Raw genomic sequence first — 19,071 nt, 5'->3', positions numbered from 1 at the left:
CGCTGAAGCACTCACCTTTACTCTCATTGAAATAGTCCCCTCTTTCAGTCGCTGTGGATGAGGGCTAAATTTCTTAAATGAAAATGTGCTGCAAATGTGGCAGGTATATGTGTAGCTTGAATACTTAAAGCATGCTATCTCTAGTTGTCTCTAGTTGTCAGGTACTGGTGACAGATAACCTCCCAGTTCTTTTAACATATTTTATAAACACTCTGCCTCCCAAAAGCTGCATGGTTTGTGCTTTGTACAGCATTTGGCTCGGCTGGGGCTGAAGTCACCTCTGTTGAGTAAAAGCTATCCTACACAGGAAACTGAACCACCACCTCTTGTCTACTGAAAGCATTATCAATTGATAACAACACACGGTGTGATCCAAAATGTAACTGTAAATTTAAATGTCATCCCTGAAGCATGACTAAAATCAGGTTAAACTTATTTTTAAACCTTAAAAAAAAATGTCCCACTTTTGAAGTAGTGCTGCGATCCAAGAGACCCCGGTAAGATATTTTCATTGTCAGAAGTATTGTTTATAGAACAGCCTCTTGGTAATTAATTACTCGTTTCGAAAAAGCTAATCAAACAGATGACACATTACACTCTAATATTCACCCTTCTGCACAGGAAAGCCACCAGCATGGTATCAAGGTCTGTTGCCCCTTTTTTTAAAATTTGATCCACATGTGACAAGGTTGGAGAATTGTGAATGACAGATACTCCTTAAAGAAACTGTAATACACAAAAAAATTAAATGGATTGGAGTCTGTTCAAGCCAAAGGCTGAAAACTAAGACTTACAGTCTTTTAGTTCGCATGAAAAATTGGTTGATTTTCTTTTCAACAATCTATTTCGTGAGTGGAGGTAGAGGCTATAATTAGCTTTTGTTGAGCAGCTATTGCATAATAAAGAGGTTGCAGTGTCTGTTAGACCTGCAATTGTACGTCTGAGGGTTAAACAGTACATTGGTTTGACTTTTGATTGTGTACTACAAAGATTGTCGTTAGATTTTCAACGCAACAATGTATGATTTTATGCTGGCGTATGTGTGTTTTGGTCTGTACTGTGTGTGTGTGAGTGTGTGTGATCTCAAGAGACACACAGAGGAAACCTTCCACCCTGTGGTTGCGCTGCACCGCTGCATCCTGCTTGCTGCTCTACCAGTTCAGCTGCCTGCATCCGCCCCTCGACGCGTCTTCGCAGCTCTCAGTTTGACCTCATTATCACCATCATTACCATCAGTTTTAGTAGCTGCTCCCTTCATCATCGTCATCATCATCATCATCATCATCACTTGCATCTTTATTATAATCATTACCAGCAGCAGGCATCAAAAGGGCTATCACCACCATCGACATCATTCTCAATATGCTGTTATTATCACTGTCATCATTTTACTGGTAATGTTCTGAAATGAAGACAGATGCCGGAATAAACATTCTTGCACTCTGACTGTGTATTATTGTTGAGCGTGCTGCAGGGGTGTTGTGCGTCAAGCAGAAAGTCTTGTTCACCACTTGCGAGCTTCACATACTGTTAAGTGTGAAGCTAGACACGTGCTCGCATCTTGCATTGTGTTTGCTGGCGGTTCAGAAACGCACCCCTTGTATGTGTTTCTCCTCTGAATATTTCAGAAGGGGGCTGACAAAATGCAGGCAGAAACAGACCGCTGATGACCTCCTTCTCATCGCCTCCTCCTCCTTTTTTTCCCCCTCTCTCTCTCTGTCAGCCCCCCCCCTCGGCGCTCATCGCACATTCTCCCAGGCTTCCCCGCTATTTCTCTCAGTGTCTTCATCTTCCTAGTCTCATCACTCTCTTTTTCTCTCTTCCCTCCCCCACTGTTAACACCCTCCCCTCCTTGTTCCTCCTTTTGCGTTTTAAGTGTGTTCCCCTCTTTCTCTGTCTTCCCCCGTTTTCTTCCATCTTCTCCCACTTGTCTGTCCTTTCATCCCACTCATTTGCTCCTGTATCTCATCACCTCTGTGTTACCCTTCCCTTTCATTCACCCTCTTGTTTTTTCTCTCTCCATGGTGTTGTACTCTGCCTTCCTGCCTGCCTGCCTGCCTGTCTGTCTGTTCCATAAAGGGCTGTCTGAGGCCTCTGCTCTGCTAATTCATTCGCTGTGCATCGCCTCACATATCTGCAGGGTCAGGCAGACAGATAGAGGGAGAGGAGGAGAGGAGGAGAAGAAGAGACGAGATCTAGAGGAAGAGAGAGGGAGAGGGACCAAGAAAAGAGGACATGGAAAAAAAAGATGCAGTTTTATCTCCAAGAAACAGAAAGCCAGAGCCAGATCCTGTGGTGGTATATTCCAGAATCTCCTCTCTCTCTCACACACAATATATACAGTAGCTTGCCATGACCTCTTTCTGCTTACTTTGTCGTTTGGATCCCTGATGTTCAGCTTTTTCCTCTAATCTAATATTTTAACCACATTGCTGCCATTGTGTCTGCTCCTAAAGGAATGCACAGCGTATGTGGAGTATGCACATTTGTTGCGGTGCCTGTGGGAAATGTGCAGATTAGTGAGGGCATGCATTCACAACTGCTCCAATTCCAAATGTCTTGTGCTGATACATCAGTAACTTTGCACCTGAAAGTGAACATATTTTCTGGTCAAGTAACATTTTGGAGGCTGTGCTCCAGGAGCTGGCTGCACCACTTTTGTAAGCTTTGTGAGTTCAAACTTAGCCTACTTTTAGTGTAAATGTTTACTCAGTGGAGATTCACGCATCACCAAATTAAAACCGGTTGCACCACACCTACTAGTTGTAACGCACAGATTAGTTGTTGCTAAATATTTACACCCAGCGTCTGCCAAGTGTAACTGCTGAAGCTAGCTGAACCAGCTGGCAGAACTAATGTTTGCTTGCTAATAAATGACCATTTAGATTGATCATATGAAATAGGAAGAATTTAGATTTTGTTTCCCAGAATCAACCCAGTATACCTCAGTTTAATGAAGTTTAATATATTATTTGCCCCCCTGAAACTGTTATTTTTAATAGTTCTGTGACAGCTTGTGATGCTGCAGTGACTTGGATTTGGATAGTGCACAGATGTATTACAACCAGAATTAATAAATCACTAGTTTTAAACTACAGTAGGTTATAGTTACTGAGAACCTTGGAAGAAATTTACACACAAACCTACTAATAAGTTTACAAATAACTGCTGCACAATAAGCAATAATAATTTAACAGAGGTGGACAAAGTCTTGAAAGCTTCAAATACTTCATACTACTACAACTGGGCGTGCCAGTTGTAGCTGTAGAACTAAGCAGTACAATACAGAACTGAAATATCAAAAGGAAAATTCCTTAAGAAATAAATAATGTTTTACTTCTAAACTGTAACAAGATCATATGCTGCTGGTTTAAATCAATAAGTCAAGGTGTTTGAACGAAGGAGATGAAAAGATTGTTACTTTCAAGAAGCCAATTTGAAAAAAAAAGCATGACTAAGACACTAGGTGTGTTGGTAGGAATATTTTTTGGACAGAGCCAGTCATGCTGCTTCTCCCTGCTTCCTTAATATGCAGACATGAGGTTGGTGTTCAACTTCAAATCCCATTTTCAGGAAGAAAGCGAAAAGGTTATTGCCCAAAACTCTTCCTTTAAACTGTGGCAGCACATTATATTATTCAAGCACATTTTATGTTTTGCACACAAAACCTTATTCTGCAAATTATACTGAATGTTACCTGTAACTATCATTTAAATCAAGTGGAGCAAAAAGTACAATATTTACGTTTAAGTACAGTGCTTAAGTAAAGATACTTGAGCTTATACATTTTGTACTAACTCAACTTAACCACCTACACAGTTTATGTAGAACACTGCAAAGTTTTTACCCTCACGATGCTTTGAAAGCATTTTTAGAAGGTGCTTTTGAAGTAGTGTACACATCTGTCTAAACTCATCCAGCAGTGCAGGGACTGTGTGGAAATCTCCTCAGAGATAATTTTGACTGACATAAATGGAATGTGTGTGTGTGTGTGTGTGTAGTAGGTAGCTGTGGAGAGTTTGTTTGCCCTGGTGTGTCAGAGAGGTAGAAGGACTTGAGATATAAGAGAGGTGAAAGTGCTGCCTTGTTTGTAGCACTACAGTTACTACAATATGCACCACTGTTTAAAAGATCTTGTTGTGAATGTTTGAGCCACTGTTGACTGGAGAAAAAAAGAAAGCGTTCTGCCAGGAAACGAAGTGTAACAGCAGTGGATCTGGTCTTGCCATCAGTGAGAGACTACTCTGGGGAGCTCAGTTGATTTTTTTCCTGTTAAACTAACAGATGAATCTCTTTGGCTAGTCAAATGCATGTTACGGTATCATTTGATCTTTTTATAACAAAAAGAAAGGGTGTGATGAAACCTTTTTTGGTGTGCTCATACTGGCTGCCTTGTAAGGTGTTCTATTTTCTGTGCATTATTCTCCTAGTGAGTCAAAAATAGAAACTGATATGTCAGAAAGAGACAGTGACAAAAAGCCAGTGGCAAACCAAGCACACACACACACACACACACCATTTCTCACCTCGCTTTCTGCAGTATTCCTGCAGTTTGTTCTTATCTCTCATGTCACTCATATGTTGTATTTTTTTCTTTTCTTTCTTCCTCTTCCCTTATCTGGGCAGGTTTTCCTGAGCAGACGGTCTGTGTGGCAGAGTTTTAGCCCAAGTGGAAGTGAGTGAGTGGGTGTCATGGATGACAGCGAAGCAAATGTCGAGGACCCTCCCTACCAGAACTTGCTGCTCCTGGGAGCCATTGCAGCAGCATCTGCCTTTGTGGTCACCATCCTTATTGTCCTTGTCTGCGTTGGCTGCCAAAGGTAAGAGGATGGTCACATGACTCAAAATGTGAAAAGAGTAGGGGGCAGACTGAAATATATATTTTTAAAAAAGAGAACAGCCAGAATTTTGTCTGTGCTGCCAGCTCTCTGTGCCCTCTCAGATCACTCTCATCAACCACTCCTTCTTTTATGTGTCTTTACTTCTTCTGAACTCTTCTCCTCCCTTCTTTCTCTTCCCTCCGTCCGTCCTCTCCGTCTCTTTTATCCCCCGCTCTGAGCAGAGTGGCAGTAATGAATATTAATGGCTACGAGTGTCAGATCAGATGAAATGATGTTTACAGGACACTGAGGAGACAGGCCAGAGTCAGAGCAGCCTCACGTCACCCCTCTCAAGCAGACTCCTCAGCAGGCAAAAGCAGTGGAACACCCTGCGGTTTAAAGAGGATCAGACTCTGAGCCAGGCAGGAGCAATGGAACAGCCTTTTTTCTTTTTTTTCACAACCCTCAGGGACCAATCAGAGGCTACACTGTGGCTTTGTTGCCATGGGATACACAGATAAGGATGCAGAGAAATGTCAAACCAGCTCATGTCGTGGAAATAAAACCACACCATTGTTAAGATCTAAAGAATGAAATATATGCTCCCCACTGGATGTCGGTAATGTTGAGTTCAAATTCACTTTGTCATGTACAAATACCATAGATTCTGGAAAGAGAGACCCGCTACTATTGATTTCCCACTATTGATTTAAAATAAACCCTGCCCTTCTTCTCGAAGCCAAGGCTCATGGTAGATTTTACTCTAAAAATCACAAAATAATTGTTGCCCTTTTCTTTACACGTCTTCATGCCTTCATGTCACTCTTACCTGAAACCCTATACTGTGCCATGCTATTATTAACATCTCCAAGGCAAGCTCTCTTCACCTTCCCATGGTCCCACAGGGGTATGATGGCCATATGTTTATAAGAATGGGATGGAGTTCTAGCTCACTACACTGAAAAAAATGTTTAGTTGAATTTACTCAATTTTAATGTTGAAAGTGGTTGCACGCAATACACTCATCTAAATCTAGGCATATTTTTTAAGTTGACTGTACTTAATATGTTTGAGTAATTTCAAAGAAATTATGTAAACAGTTTCAGCACAAAAATTCTGAGTAGTTGTTACTCTGATTTTCTTAGTAATTCTAACTAAACCCATGTTTAATTTACTTAAATTCATTATGTAATTCATATATTGTGGTTACCTAATTTGTTATTGTGTTTTAAATTAAATTGTTTTATTCTACATATGTAAAATATGTTAATTCAATTCACAATTTTATTTAAAGCAATCATAATGCATATGTAGATGTAGGGGTAGCGGAGAATCCCGGTATACAATGAGTTGTGGCAGTCTGGAGAAATTCCCAATTCCATTTTATTTGACAAAATTAGAGCCTTGTTCAAAAACTTCACAGTAAAAAAATGCACATTGGGCCAACCAGAAAGACAAAAGTAAGCAAAGAAGGGGGAAAAAAAATTCTCAAGAGCACTTCTCAAGAAGAATCAAAATAATACACAACAAAAGAATTTGCTCTAAACTGCCTTTCTGGCTATACCCTTAAAGTTTGGGCCCATGGCAGGAGCTACAATCTGGAGCTGTGTTCAGGAGCTGTGCTTCTCTCCTTTAGCCTCCGGCCACCACAGCCTCCTCACTTTTATACTGGTGGACTGCACCTTCTCAAGAAATCAATATCAATTATCTCTTCCAGCACACTTACAATAATCCCAATATTAAATAACATATTATTAAATAGAAGTTCAGTTAAACTTACTTTAAAAACACATATTTCTTTTTAAACAAGATACTTAAGGAGGTCATTTCACCCCAAAAGACAAAACACCCCTCCCACTCTACCACACTTGGTTTCTTCCCCTGTGAAGCCCCCTATTTAACCAAATGGACTCCTCCAGCCCAGGTTTGGCTGTTCCTGGTCTGACAGAGGAACAAGTGCAACAAAGGAGACAGGTGAACACAATTTAAATTCAATAAATCAAATACACAATCACAGTGTGTCTTCTCTCCTTCACCCCCTCCTCCAAATGTTCATACCACACACATCACCACCAGCAGTTCACACCAGGATCAACATTCTGATAAAATCTACCTGAGAAACAATGTGCCTTGCTTTAGTGCATGGGGTCTGCCCATTTATTTTAATTTAAAGTATAATAAAATTAGGTAACCACAATATATGAATTACATAAGGAGTAAATTAAACATGGGTTCAGTTAGAATTACTAAGGAAATCAGAGTAACAACTACTAAGAATTTTTGTGCTGAAACTGCTTATATAATTAATTTGAAATTACTCAGAAATATTAAGTACAGTCAACTTAAAAATGGAATCTAGATTTAGATGAGTGCATTGCATGCAACCACTTTCAATATTAAAATTGAGTAAATTCAACAAAATGTTTTTTTCAGTGTAGAGGAGACAATAGCTAGCTGCAATAACATGGAGCTCACACAACTGACCGTGGTACTTTTCATGTTCAGATATAATTCAACACGCATGTATGATGAGAGGATACAGTATTTGTATGACCCTTGCACCTGCTAGCAAACCCAAAATGCTATTTATTGCAGCATTGTGTTTTGCAGTGCAGCAGTAAAATCTCACATGTAATGTGTTGCAGATCTTCACCCTCCAAAGTGAGAGAAAAGAGACCTTGGTAGAACGGTTCTCACATTCACACCTGCAACAAGGAGTTTTTTGTCTTCTTACTTCATCTCGTCACTCTCTCACCATATCAACAGTTCCCTATGGCTACAGTATCCTCTAGGGATCCACAATGATGTGCAACACTACTCTAAATACATTTGTTGCACAAGACTAATACCAGAACATTGTAAGGTAAAACGGCAGAGGGGATTAACATGAAGGAAACTACAAAGAAGGAATTGTGAGTCTGTTTGGTCTTATCATGAAAATAACTAGAAAAAAAAAGAAGAAAAGAAAAGTTTCTCAGTGAAGGACATCCTCCGCTTTGGCAAATATCCGAGTCACGCTCCACTCAATGTTTGACTGGGCTCTTGTTATCAACCAAGGACTTTTATGCCCTAACCAGAGTTGGATGCTGATAGTATCTATGTGCTCTGAGTGTGTGTATGTTCTCTCTCTGTCCACCGGCTCCTGTTGACCTTCCTCACTTTGATGTTGTGTCAGAAAAAGCAAGAGCAAGCACCCCCCAGCTGGAGAGAAAGGGACATCTGTAAATATGGTGAGACATGCTTTTGTTTTACTTTCTTGTTCCCCTCCTCCCTCCCCCCCCTCCATCTCCTTCTGTTCTTTTCCCTATAAGCTTCCTCCCTCAATAGCTGATTGCGTATACAAATGCACATACACGTGTTTGCATTTGTTTTATTCCTCTATTAACTGTCCATATGTGTGTGACAGCAGGGTACACTTCGGCATCCAAAACTGAACTCCATGAGCAAATCTGACACCAGGCTGCATGAGATCAATCGTTTTCCCTGCAATGGAAACTGTAAGTGATAACTCACACTTTGTATGTGACAATATATGATATACAACCCTGAGCTGTTACACTATTTCAGTCTCTATTTCCATCTCTTTCTTTCTCTTCCTCCTCTCTGTGCAGCTGTTAGTAAGAGCCGTCCAGCCAGTATGGACCTCCTGCTCCTCCACAGTCGATGCTCCCAGACAGACCTGAGGCCCTCCCATGGGCGCCAGCTTCCCCAGATTCCCACCAGTCCCCAGGGATCCGGCCAGGGGGAGGGAGGGGAAGCAGGAGGGGATGGGGGAGGAGGAGGAGGGGATGCCAGAGACCACACGTACACCGAGGTGGGCCTGCGCAACAACCCCACACCCACCCACTGCCTGGACGATGGCTTGTACGAAAGTGTAGGTGTCCGGGAAAGTGATATGGGCCCCAAGGCACCCTCTGCCCCACCACCCACATCAGCCAACACTCCAGCTATGATCAGAGCTGCCCAGAGCCCCCCAGCTCACACCAACGGAGCCCGCAATGGAAACGGGCACGGCAACGTATGTATACACACACAGATCCAAAGCTTACATTATGCTTTTAAATGCAGTGCACGCCATGGAACATTATTGCCACATGTTACATATTGTCACGACTGAACTAGGACTGAACCCAAATGCACGACTCCAAAACGAAGGGTCAAATAGCAAAGTCTTTAATAAACAAAGTAACAAAACAAGGATCACCCAACCAGGGAAAAAGGTACGAAAACAAAAGAATACAACAAACGAAAAATCACTCTTGCGAGGAAACAAAAAATCACTCTTACGAGGAAAAATGTAAAACAACAAGCCAAAACTATTGATCAAAACGAGAACGGTGAAAGTGCAAAAGAATAACAAAACCTGACATGAGATATAAGGACTTGATAAGAACGCTGGTTCACTTGACGTAGGACAAGACGAACTGGCACAAGACAAAGGGAGACACAGACAATATATAGACACCAGGTAAGGGGGACAGGTGGAAACAATTAGGGCGGGGAAAACAATCACACTGGCGGGAAACGAGAGGAAGGGTAAGCAACCTGAAACAAGAGGAGATCACATTTCAAAATAAAAGCAAAACCCACAAGACAACATGAACACAAGACAAAACATAACTGGGCATTATTTCCTGACTATGACAACATATGCTAACCTGTACTGCCTACAGAAAAGGAAAATATTAGCTTAACACATTACTTGCATGAAATTAATGTCACAGCTATAACGGGTATTTTTGCATTTTCTTGTAGATGGCATGCATAAGCTGTTTACATAGGTCTAAAGTGTAGGAGCTGCAGCTCTGCGGTTGGGTGAAATTGGCTGGACCTTGTTTTGGGTGTATTGCATGAATGGTTCTGTTTCCTTACTTGAGAATATTAGTTAACAGGAATTTGTAATATACATCTTCAGTAATAAAAAAAAACCTGTGTTTCGTTGTTTTTTTTCCCTCACAGGGTGGCAGAGGGAATGGCAGAGGCAATGGCAGGGGGAATGGAAGAGGGAATGGCACCATTAACAATTCGATGACAGGTAGAGGTAATGGGGCGAGTGGGGTCAATAGGTCCCCTCTGTCTTCTGTTAACTCCCTGGCCATTCAAGACCCAACTGCAGCAGAGTACGCTTCCATACGGAAATTCAGAAAGGTAATTTTAAACATACATTTTCATCAGTTATTTATGTGGTAACTTAGAATGAATAAGGTGATGCGCCCCTTGTTGATTCTGTTAAATTAGTAGTTTGATTTTTATCGAAATGTTACTATTTTTCCTACAAAGCCAGACTGAACTTGGAAAACCCTTGTGATGCCTCTGCAACACAGTCTGAAAAATTGTGTTGCAGCATTGCAACAGTAATGTAGCATTTCCAGTGAGTCCATCTTTCTAATACTGACACAGAGGTGTACTCTGCAGGTATACAGTCACATGACATTGTCAAGCTGGAGTTTTTATATTTCTGATAGTTGTGATAGGTGATGTTTATGGCCCATGCCATGTGACCGGTTTCTGTGATTGTAATCAGTCTCAAGAAGAACAGTGGGTTCTGAATGATATTATCAGCGGTGGTTAAAGCACCAGGTACTGCATCATAGTTTTTAAAGTGATAGAGGGAGGTAGAGACATCACACTAAACTAAAAGCTAATGTAATTATGCTATTGGATTTCGTATATACTTTTTAAACAGCACACAGAAACTTAAAAAAGACACCCAAAATGAAATGATCCCTTGATTTATATTACATTAATATTTAAAAAAATGTCAACTTCTATTGATACAGTAGTACCAACTTGCAGTTTCCTACATAGGTCTAAAATACTAAAATACTGACATGCATGAGGAATCCAAAAATACTCGATTATGTGGACTTTTCCTGCGTTCTTTGACTGAAAGCTTTATGTTTTCATCGCTGACTCAATACTTAAAGGCTGACAAGACAAACAGGAAGGAAAATAACGGTGCCGACAGCCAGTCAGACAGCCAGTCGAGCGTGAGTGATTCACCCTCTGCTGCCCCTCCTCCACTACATCGCAGTCAGGAGTTTCCACGCAAGCCGCTGGAGCCGTTTCACCTGCACTCCTTCCCAAAGGTACATGAATCTCTGGTTAAGTATGCTCCCTATCAACCAAAGGCTTTGTACAGGGTTAACAAACCTTCCACCTTTCAAAACTGCAAGTCCACCTCTTTAACACCAGAGGGCACTGTCCACAAAGAAACAGCTCTTAATGTTCAGATTTAAAGAATATTATTTTAGTCGCTTCTTATCAGAGTTTACCATACATATACTCTATTATTATCATTTATTGTCAGTGTATGTATATGTGAAAATATTCTTAGTTTGCTAACTGACCAACTCTAATAACTCCTCTTTTATGATGTCTTTTATTTGAATGCTTTCATTAGCTGGGATGTGTTTACAAACAGTCAAGGCCACAGTGTAGCACAGTTCTGAGAGGGAAATGGAGGGACAATGATCGGATGGTGATCAGTCTTTCCTGTGGGTTTGCTGGCACACTATATCTATTTTTCATGTATGTGTGTGTTTGGCAGAGCGCACACCAGGTGACTTTGTCTTTTGTGTTAATGATTTAAGGAGACTGATATGGTTGTTTAAACAATTTTACTTTAGCTGTCGATGTCAGGCCCATTGTTGACCTGCTCTTTTAATCTGCGTATGTTAAATCCTTGAAAGAGTGTGTCTGTGTAAGTGCATGTTTGCGCGTGTGTGTTTCTTCCACCCTTTTGCACTGTGCTGCACGGCACAGTATTAGAGTGGCCGGAGTAAAGAGTGGAAGGATGGATTATGTAAGAGCTTGGCAGGCTGCCAAGCTGCTTGTGTGTGTGTGTGTGTGTGTGTGTGTGTGTGTGTGTGTGTGTGTGTGTGTGTGTGTGTGTGTGTGTGTGTTCCTGTTGAATCTATCAGCAAGTCTATCTAGAAACAGCTAACAGGTAGCCAGCAGCCAGTGTTGGGATAAATAATGTTCACATACTGAAGCCATTTACTCTGCCCCGGCTTCTATTACTCACTCACACTGCACAGGAGGAGCATATAAAAGTTTAATCATCCTTGGTCGCATGTGCACATACCACTACATGCTTTCTAATTGGTTTCTAATTGGTTTTTATCACCAGCAGTGATAAAAATTTAACAAGAGCAGTTACTTGTTTGGTTATTGTTTTATTAAGTTCATTATTGTATTAGGCAGCCAGGTTTCTTTAGTTTCTCAGCAAAGGATCACGTAGAACTAGTATTAAGCAGATAGAAAATGCAGATACAATAAAAAGAATTTATTAAACTGTAACTCTTCATTCTATTATCTTCCCTAAAATCTTGCTAAAATTACCTCTGCAAGTAGTGTTAAATTGGAGTTATGCTTTTGGAGCATTGGCTGTGGGTCTGTCTGTCTGTCTGTCTGCCTGTCTGTCTGTAGGAGTTCTTTCACTGAATGGATTTGTGTAAAAACATTTAAGCAGAGTGAGGAGGAACAATAAACTCTTAATGAAAATTCAACAACTGAGCAGACATTCCTTGATAATTGAATTATTAGCCATCTAGTAATTTGTTGTGGTGTTTTTTTGACAAAGATGCAGAGTTCACTAACACTGAACTTAATAGTAACAGAAGCATAAAACTGTGAAAACAAAGGATAGGTGATGTGGGTGCATCTGATTACAGTTAGGAACTGGTTTCAGAGCCGCTGCCAGCTGAAGAGACCATTTCCAACGCCCACTCTCTTTTTGACACTGCCACTCTGTGATTTGTTTGGATCTTGACATGAAAGCTAGCCTTGGAGAGCTTTAAAAGAAGTAAAAAGACAGATCATTTAATATTGGTAAATACAGAAGTAGAGGCATCTATCATCAAAATCTCAACAAGCGACACTTTTATGAGCATAACCTTGTTTGGTCAATAAGTTTGATTATAGCAGTACTGACCAAATTTGATAAAAACAGCCCACATTATTCCCACAGTGCAAGTGTGTCATCGTTCATGCAGTCATGACCTCTGACCTTCAAAGCAAATGCACTCTCCCTCTCTCTCTCTCTCTCTCTCTCTCTCTCTTTCTCTCTCTCTCTCTCTCTTTCACACACACACACATGCACAGTCCGTCCTCCGCCCATGCTGCAACATGGTCACTGTTTACCCATTGAGCAAACATGGCAAATGAAAACTTCCGTAACTCGCAGGTCTTCAGACAAACATAAACTGAAAAAAACAAAAACACTAAGAAACAAACAAAAAAAACCCCACACACACAAAGTCAAGCATTGCACAATGTTATTACATGTAATTACATGTTTTAAACCTTTCTACACCATTGCACAAATACTTCCAGATTGTAATTGCAATACTTGCCTTAGCTCTTCAATTGCTTTTGTTTACCAGGAGGCGGTGTTCATGGGCAACGGGGAGCAGTACATCTGGAAGCCCCCAGAGGATGATGACATCATCACCTTGCACCCACCTCCACGCCGTGGCGAGAATGGACAGGGGCACCCATCTCCCCCAACTGCAAAGGAGGTAGCTTATGTGTGTGTGTGAGTGTGTGTGTTTATGTGGGGTGGTAGTAGTTTGGGGAAGGACCACTCCACAGGAGACCGGAAGGACTACAGGCAGACGGATAAACGGACAGGTCTCTGATTTGTGACTGCTGTGTTTACTGAGTGGTTTGCCCATTTGATTGGGCACACCGTCATAACACCGCTGCCCTGTGACCTGCCTGTCATACGAGGTTTCTGCTTACAGGATCATGGATCAGCACACCCGACCCCCTGCCTGAACCCTGACCCCAATCTCCCAGCCCCACCACCCAATCTATCCATCTCCAACGCGTGACTCACCAGACAGAGCGGACATCCGTATCACCTGCTGCCAAATAATTTGAATAATTAATCCTCACTTTGCTTTCAAAGAGATGTTTGTTAAAGGTTAGCTGTTTTGTCTCATCAGCCCATGCAGACAGAATGTGATCAGTCCAGACTGGGATGTGGCCTACAAACTGACCCAAATGTATATATATGGTAGAGTATGTCTGGTGGTGACAGGGGGAGGTCTGCCCTCGCCAATCATGTCACAGACCCCACCACATGTTCTTCCACATGCAGCAACTCCGCTCAGTATCACTCTCAATCCCCCTTTCTTCACTCTCTGCTGGACACAGGATAACATACTGAGAGAGTTACAAGCAGTTTGTGAACTTTTGTCATGCCTGGGGTGCTGGGGGAGTTATTCTGAGTAGATGGAGGGGTGTCCCTAGATAGACCGCTGTCTATTATTAGTTTGTGGTTGACTTAGCTCTTCTTTTCCATTATTATTTTCATCAGCTCAGGGAAGTTCATGTCAGTAACCTTGTTGGTATATTTACAGCTGAACCCTGAGCTTGAATTTTGACACAGAAAAAATAACTTCATAAAAATAACTTGTGATTTTTAAGTCACGTAAAAGATAATCTAGATGAATGGAAAATGAATAGATAGTTTTATGTATTTGGGGAGGCATGTGAGAGTTAAGTAAAAAGCAGCCATGATCAATTTTAAGCTGCTGGTAAGTTTCTTGTCTAAGCCAGTGGTGAGCTAAAAAGTTTGGAAGCTGCTATTATGTGGAGATTAAGGGGTTAAGTCTCTGCTGTTTGGCTCAAGAGTTAAACTCCTCCTCTGCAAATCAGACCGGTACACAGAGCAGCTGGCCTTGACTGCAGTCTGCAATCTCTCTCAATTTAACTAACCTAACTTTCTGTCATGTTTCAAACTTTTTCTCTCCCTTAGTTGCTGTGTTTTTCCATTGGATAGTTTGTTGTTGCCCTAACATGCCCATATACTTTGTATCCTCTGGAGACTGTCAGTTGCAGCCGTCAAAAGGTGTTGAGTTTCCACTCCCACCTAAATCTCCTCCTCTCCTCTGGTGCTCTCTCCTTCTGCTCCACTCCCTTTGTGGCTATTAGGAGGCGCTGCCTTCCCCAACCAATCACGTTGCGCAAAGCATGTCTTACCAGATGAATATCAACTGCTAGCAGACCGTTTGGAAACTTGTGCCATATTTGCTATTCATAAAGCTGATCACACACAGATGCATCAGTCATGCATACTGTTGTGTTTCCATGGATAATCACTGTATGCAGAAATTAAATATGGCTTCTCAAAGCCTCGGTCGGAGCAGAGAGCTAAAGCAGTATCAGAAGAGACATAACAGAGAGAAGCACAGGCTGAGGGGAGGAGAAAAGAAAACATACAATGCACAGGCTTCCTCAACAGCTGCAGCCCAGTTTTGAAATCCCCATCATCTTGTGACTTCCTTCCTCTGCTGCACAGAGCTGCAAATTCTGTGTGCACAAATGCACACACACACACACACACACACATACACACACACACACACACACACTGCACATTGTGTGCACACACTTGTAGCATACACCAGGGTCTTTGTTTATCCAAAAAGGTCACACAAGAGATTTGTGGGGGCAGGGTATCTGTGTCGCTTGAGATTTGTCAGAGACAGAAAGAGAGAGAGAGAGAGAGAATCACAATTAAAGTAGCAGTAGTTTGAACTTTAATCATATTTCCTCAGCTTGACTAATGTTATACTTTTCCTTATATAAGACACATAATGTAAAGGCACCATGAAAGCAAAGGCAAGGTGAGCACACAAACACAGAAATAGTCTTGTCCATTGTCTGTGTGCTCTCAGGTTTCAGTTTTTTGGGAGCAGAACAAAAACAAGCTTAATCTGTGAGTGTGTGTGTATGTGTGGGAGGGAGAGAGAGTTTGCATAGCCAGTGTTTCTCAGGGCCACTAGAGCAGAGCTGCTGGTCTGGGTGTGAACATGGAAGGTAAACATGACCATGTCCCACAATCCCCTGCTCTTATGCTCCCTTTGTGGAATTTTGACACAGAAATGCTAGAGGTCACAGCACTGGTTTATCCAAATTCCCCACAAGGCTGCACACATGCCTTTTGGTTAGGAGTCCTAGATATCAAAATGGACACGCTTCACATTCAGATACTGTATTTACAGACACATGCACTAAACTGCAGGAAACGCAGTCACAAAAAAAAACATGTACATAAGCCTCATTCAAAGCAAGTGAGATGTGAGCAAAGTCCATGACTGAACAATACTGAGCAGTTTTTTTTTTTTTTTTCAGCGAGTTGGCTGTCATCCATATCTTTCACACCATACCCTGCTGTTCTGTTGCCAAAGCAGTTGTGGTGAAATTTTAACAGGTCCATCCACTGCAAAGCTAACTCTGCCTAGACCTCAACAGACTGATAACACAGTTTACTCTGTCTTATCCTACCCCGTCAAAATAGGTCAGGTTACAGCATAGAGCAAGCTCTGTCAACACATACTCAAACTACTGTGCACACCCACACAATCCATGCTCACACATCAAATTAGCAACATCATATGTTTACTCTCATGTTCACATATAGTGCCTTTATGTCTGCCATACATACAGACAGAAAAGCTCACATACATAAATGTAGAAAGTCTGCACATACTCATACCTAACTCAAAAACATGAGACTTAAAGATGGGAAATAATGATACTCTGTTAATTTAAATCCCAACATAGAATAGCATGTGTGGCCTGTATCAGTTGTGGTTATAGACATTCCCTTATAGAAACAAGGCTATGAATGAAGCAGAGTCACCTACTATTTCATGTGCTGTCACCCATAGACTGTAGGATAGATTTGTACTGTAGTTCAGCGCCTTTAACTGACACCATACCCTGCTCTCCTCCTGTGTGTGTTCTCAGATTGCAGACACTTACTCTATCGTGTGTAAAACCCAGAAGAAGAAACCTCCTATGGAAAACAACGGAGCAAAGACCCTCCCACGCTCCTTTGGTGGGGAGAGAGGAAATGCGGGTTCCCGAGGCCGAGGCAGAGGAGTCCAGGGCCAGGCACGCTCTCAGGAGGAGCCCTGCTATGAGCCGGTAGGAGACAGGTCCTGGCCCACATGTGTAATGGCCGAGTCTGACCCTGCGTACGCTACTATCGACACCCACCGGAAACGTGAGCAGGGGGGAACGAATAACAGCACAGCTGGGGGTAATGCCACTCTGAAGAGAAAGAAGCAAACGCCGCCGCAGCAGCAACAGCAGGCACCACCAGCAGCATCTCAGGGCTCAGGACCCACCGCCCTGCCTGTTAGAGGCCTGCCTGGTGGGGAAAACTTCTATGAGACCATCAGTGATGTGAAACAAGGAGGCAACAGCTCCAGCACCACCACCATCTTCACCTTCAATGATGGGATGGAAATGTATGTCACCGGCCTGTAGCTGGCGGACAGGCAGAAAGGGACCAGAACCCTCTGATACAGAGTCATGAAAGGGACCCTCCTGTTCACCGGCCAGCAAGATGCTGTACATAGACAAACAACATGAGGATCCATTTTATGTTGACATCAGGTACAAACAGGGTCTTAATCCAGGTTCAGATTTCCCTTGATTGGTCTGTACTTCAGAACCAGCCTAAGCCTAGTCCAGCCCACATAATGGACCAAATACATTTTAACAAAGAAAAAAAAAACTAAGAAAAGAAAACCGGAATATAAATCTTCAACCTACTGTGTTACTGAACATACTCACCTGTTTGTGCATCATTTTCCATAATATCTTTATTTTTATATGAACACTGTACTCTTTAAAGAGTATGTGGTGTAACTCACAACCTGAGAAAAACACACTTTAATATATATCTAACAAAAGAAATGTGCATGCATTGTGCAAACTCAAACTCACACCTGGAAATCGACATTAGTAGCAAGGAAGCAGGCTATGAGGCACACTATTGTCACCCACACACAGACACACTCACACATATGCCTCATCTTGGGGGGACTTGTGTAATATAACCAGATGGATGTCACAGAGATTTGTGGTGCTTAGCTTGCACTAAGCAGACATCTGAAACAGGTTCGCATTGTTGTGCTTTGTTCAAACGCAGGCCTATAATTTGTAGGCCTTCGTAAGCACAGATGTATGTGAAGGCTATGTGAAGGGTCCCTGTTTCACAAATTCCCATCAATGTACCCTTAACATACTAGCAGTTGCCAGTAACAGCCATCTCGATGACTATAAAAAGTAACTTTTGCTCAACAACGTTACCTTCACATAAATTATGAGATTAGTTAACAGTTCACGCTCAGATTTGACAAACATCTGCAGCCAGAGGCATGATGACTCAAACCAACATACCCCCACGCAGATATACACATACTTGGCAGAGTCATGCAGGCTAAAGTGATCAGGTCAGGGGCAGGGTTGTGCAAGAATTTGATATGGTGACAGATTTCACAATGTGAGACCTTTACTGTATTACTGGGATGAGAGAAAAATATTTTCAGAAAAATAAGGAAGTGAAAGAGTGTCCAGAATAACACAGGATGCTTCATCCTGTGCAGTTAATATGTCATGACTTTTGGGCTTTGTAAAAATCAGATTTTATGACCACTGTAATTTTGCACTGGACAGCTGGACAGCTGCTTGGCTTAATTGCGCATTAACATGCTGTAAAGGGCATTTCCAAACACAGTTCTGATTCGCTCTCTGGTATCAAGTTAAAGCCAGAGCTCCCCATAGCTCACCAAACCTAAGTCTGGTGGTTGAAATAGCAACACAAGACTCCAAGAAAAACAAAGAGCTGGGCATAAAAATGACTAGCAAGTGTCCTTTGGAAGGTTGCCCCTTGCCCTCTCCCCACTGGTGGAAGAGTTCTCTTCCATTATGAACAATGTCTTTCCCATGTAGCTTTGGGGAACATTAAAAAGAGAAAAAAAAAAAACAGAAGAAGAAATCAAAACATTACAGTCTTAATAAATGGGCATAAAGATAAGAGCTGAAGAGGGATACAAACTGCTCACAGGCTGAGAAATGAAGGATGCAGTAAAATGAGCTCACTGTGAGACAACCATGCAAAAAGAAAACGGGTTTAGAAAGGTTAATGACATACGTTCATAAATGCTACTGTGTCAGAAAGTATGTAAAAATAAATGCACTCTGTATTTTAATGCACTGTTTATTTTTTCTTACCTACTGACAATACCATTGGTTAAATAGCTCATGCCACTGCCATGAAAACAGTATGTTTATGTTGTTGGTGCAGTTTTTTCCTGCTTGATCAAAAAAGTGCATGCTTTGATATATGGAGATGAAAACAAATATTGTGGTACTTAATTGATCTCTTGTTTGTTGATCTTTTCTGTTGTACTTTTTTGCCATGTGATGCAAAGCAGCATTCAGT

The 19,071-nt window shown here is 41.7% G+C and overlaps 1 protein-coding gene across 3 annotated transcripts in view; it reads left to right on the top strand.

Moving 5' to 3' along the window:
• LOC121197968 overlaps window positions 1–18,632 on the top strand; it is a 36,836-nt gene extending 18,204 nt beyond the window's left edge. The window contains exons 1-9 of one of the 3 annotated variants that reach the window (XM_041061772.1): window positions 298–497; window positions 4,627–4,820; window positions 7,996–8,050; window positions 8,227–8,317; window positions 8,432–8,838; window positions 9,780–9,968; window positions 10,748–10,909; window positions 13,208–13,342; window positions 16,584–18,632. In XM_041061772.1, the coding sequence (XP_040917706.1) occupies window positions 4,693–4,820; window positions 7,996–8,050; window positions 8,227–8,317; window positions 8,432–8,838; window positions 9,780–9,968; window positions 10,748–10,909; window positions 13,208–13,342; window positions 16,584–17,108 (1,692 nt within the window). In that variant the 5' untranslated portion in view covers window positions 298–497; window positions 4,627–4,692 and the 3' untranslated portion in view covers window positions 17,109–18,632. Of the gene's footprint in view, window positions 1–297; window positions 498–4,626; window positions 4,821–7,995; window positions 8,051–8,226; window positions 8,318–8,431; window positions 8,839–9,779; window positions 9,969–10,747; window positions 10,910–13,207; window positions 13,343–16,583 lie in introns of those variants that run through there. The other 2 variants (XM_041061780.1, XM_041061763.1) reach the window with 2 other exon arrangements.
• Window positions 18,633–19,071: the final 439 nt, after the last annotated feature.

The sequence above is a fragment of the Toxotes jaculatrix genome, chromosome 2, assembly GCF_017976425.1.
Source record: "Toxotes jaculatrix isolate fToxJac2 chromosome 2, fToxJac2.pri, whole genome shotgun sequence".
In the NCBI taxonomy this organism is placed as follows: Eukaryota; Metazoa; Chordata; class Actinopteri; family Toxotidae; genus Toxotes; species Toxotes jaculatrix.
Note: the sequence above shows the minus strand (reverse complement) of the source record. Positions and strands in the feature narration are given on the sequence as shown.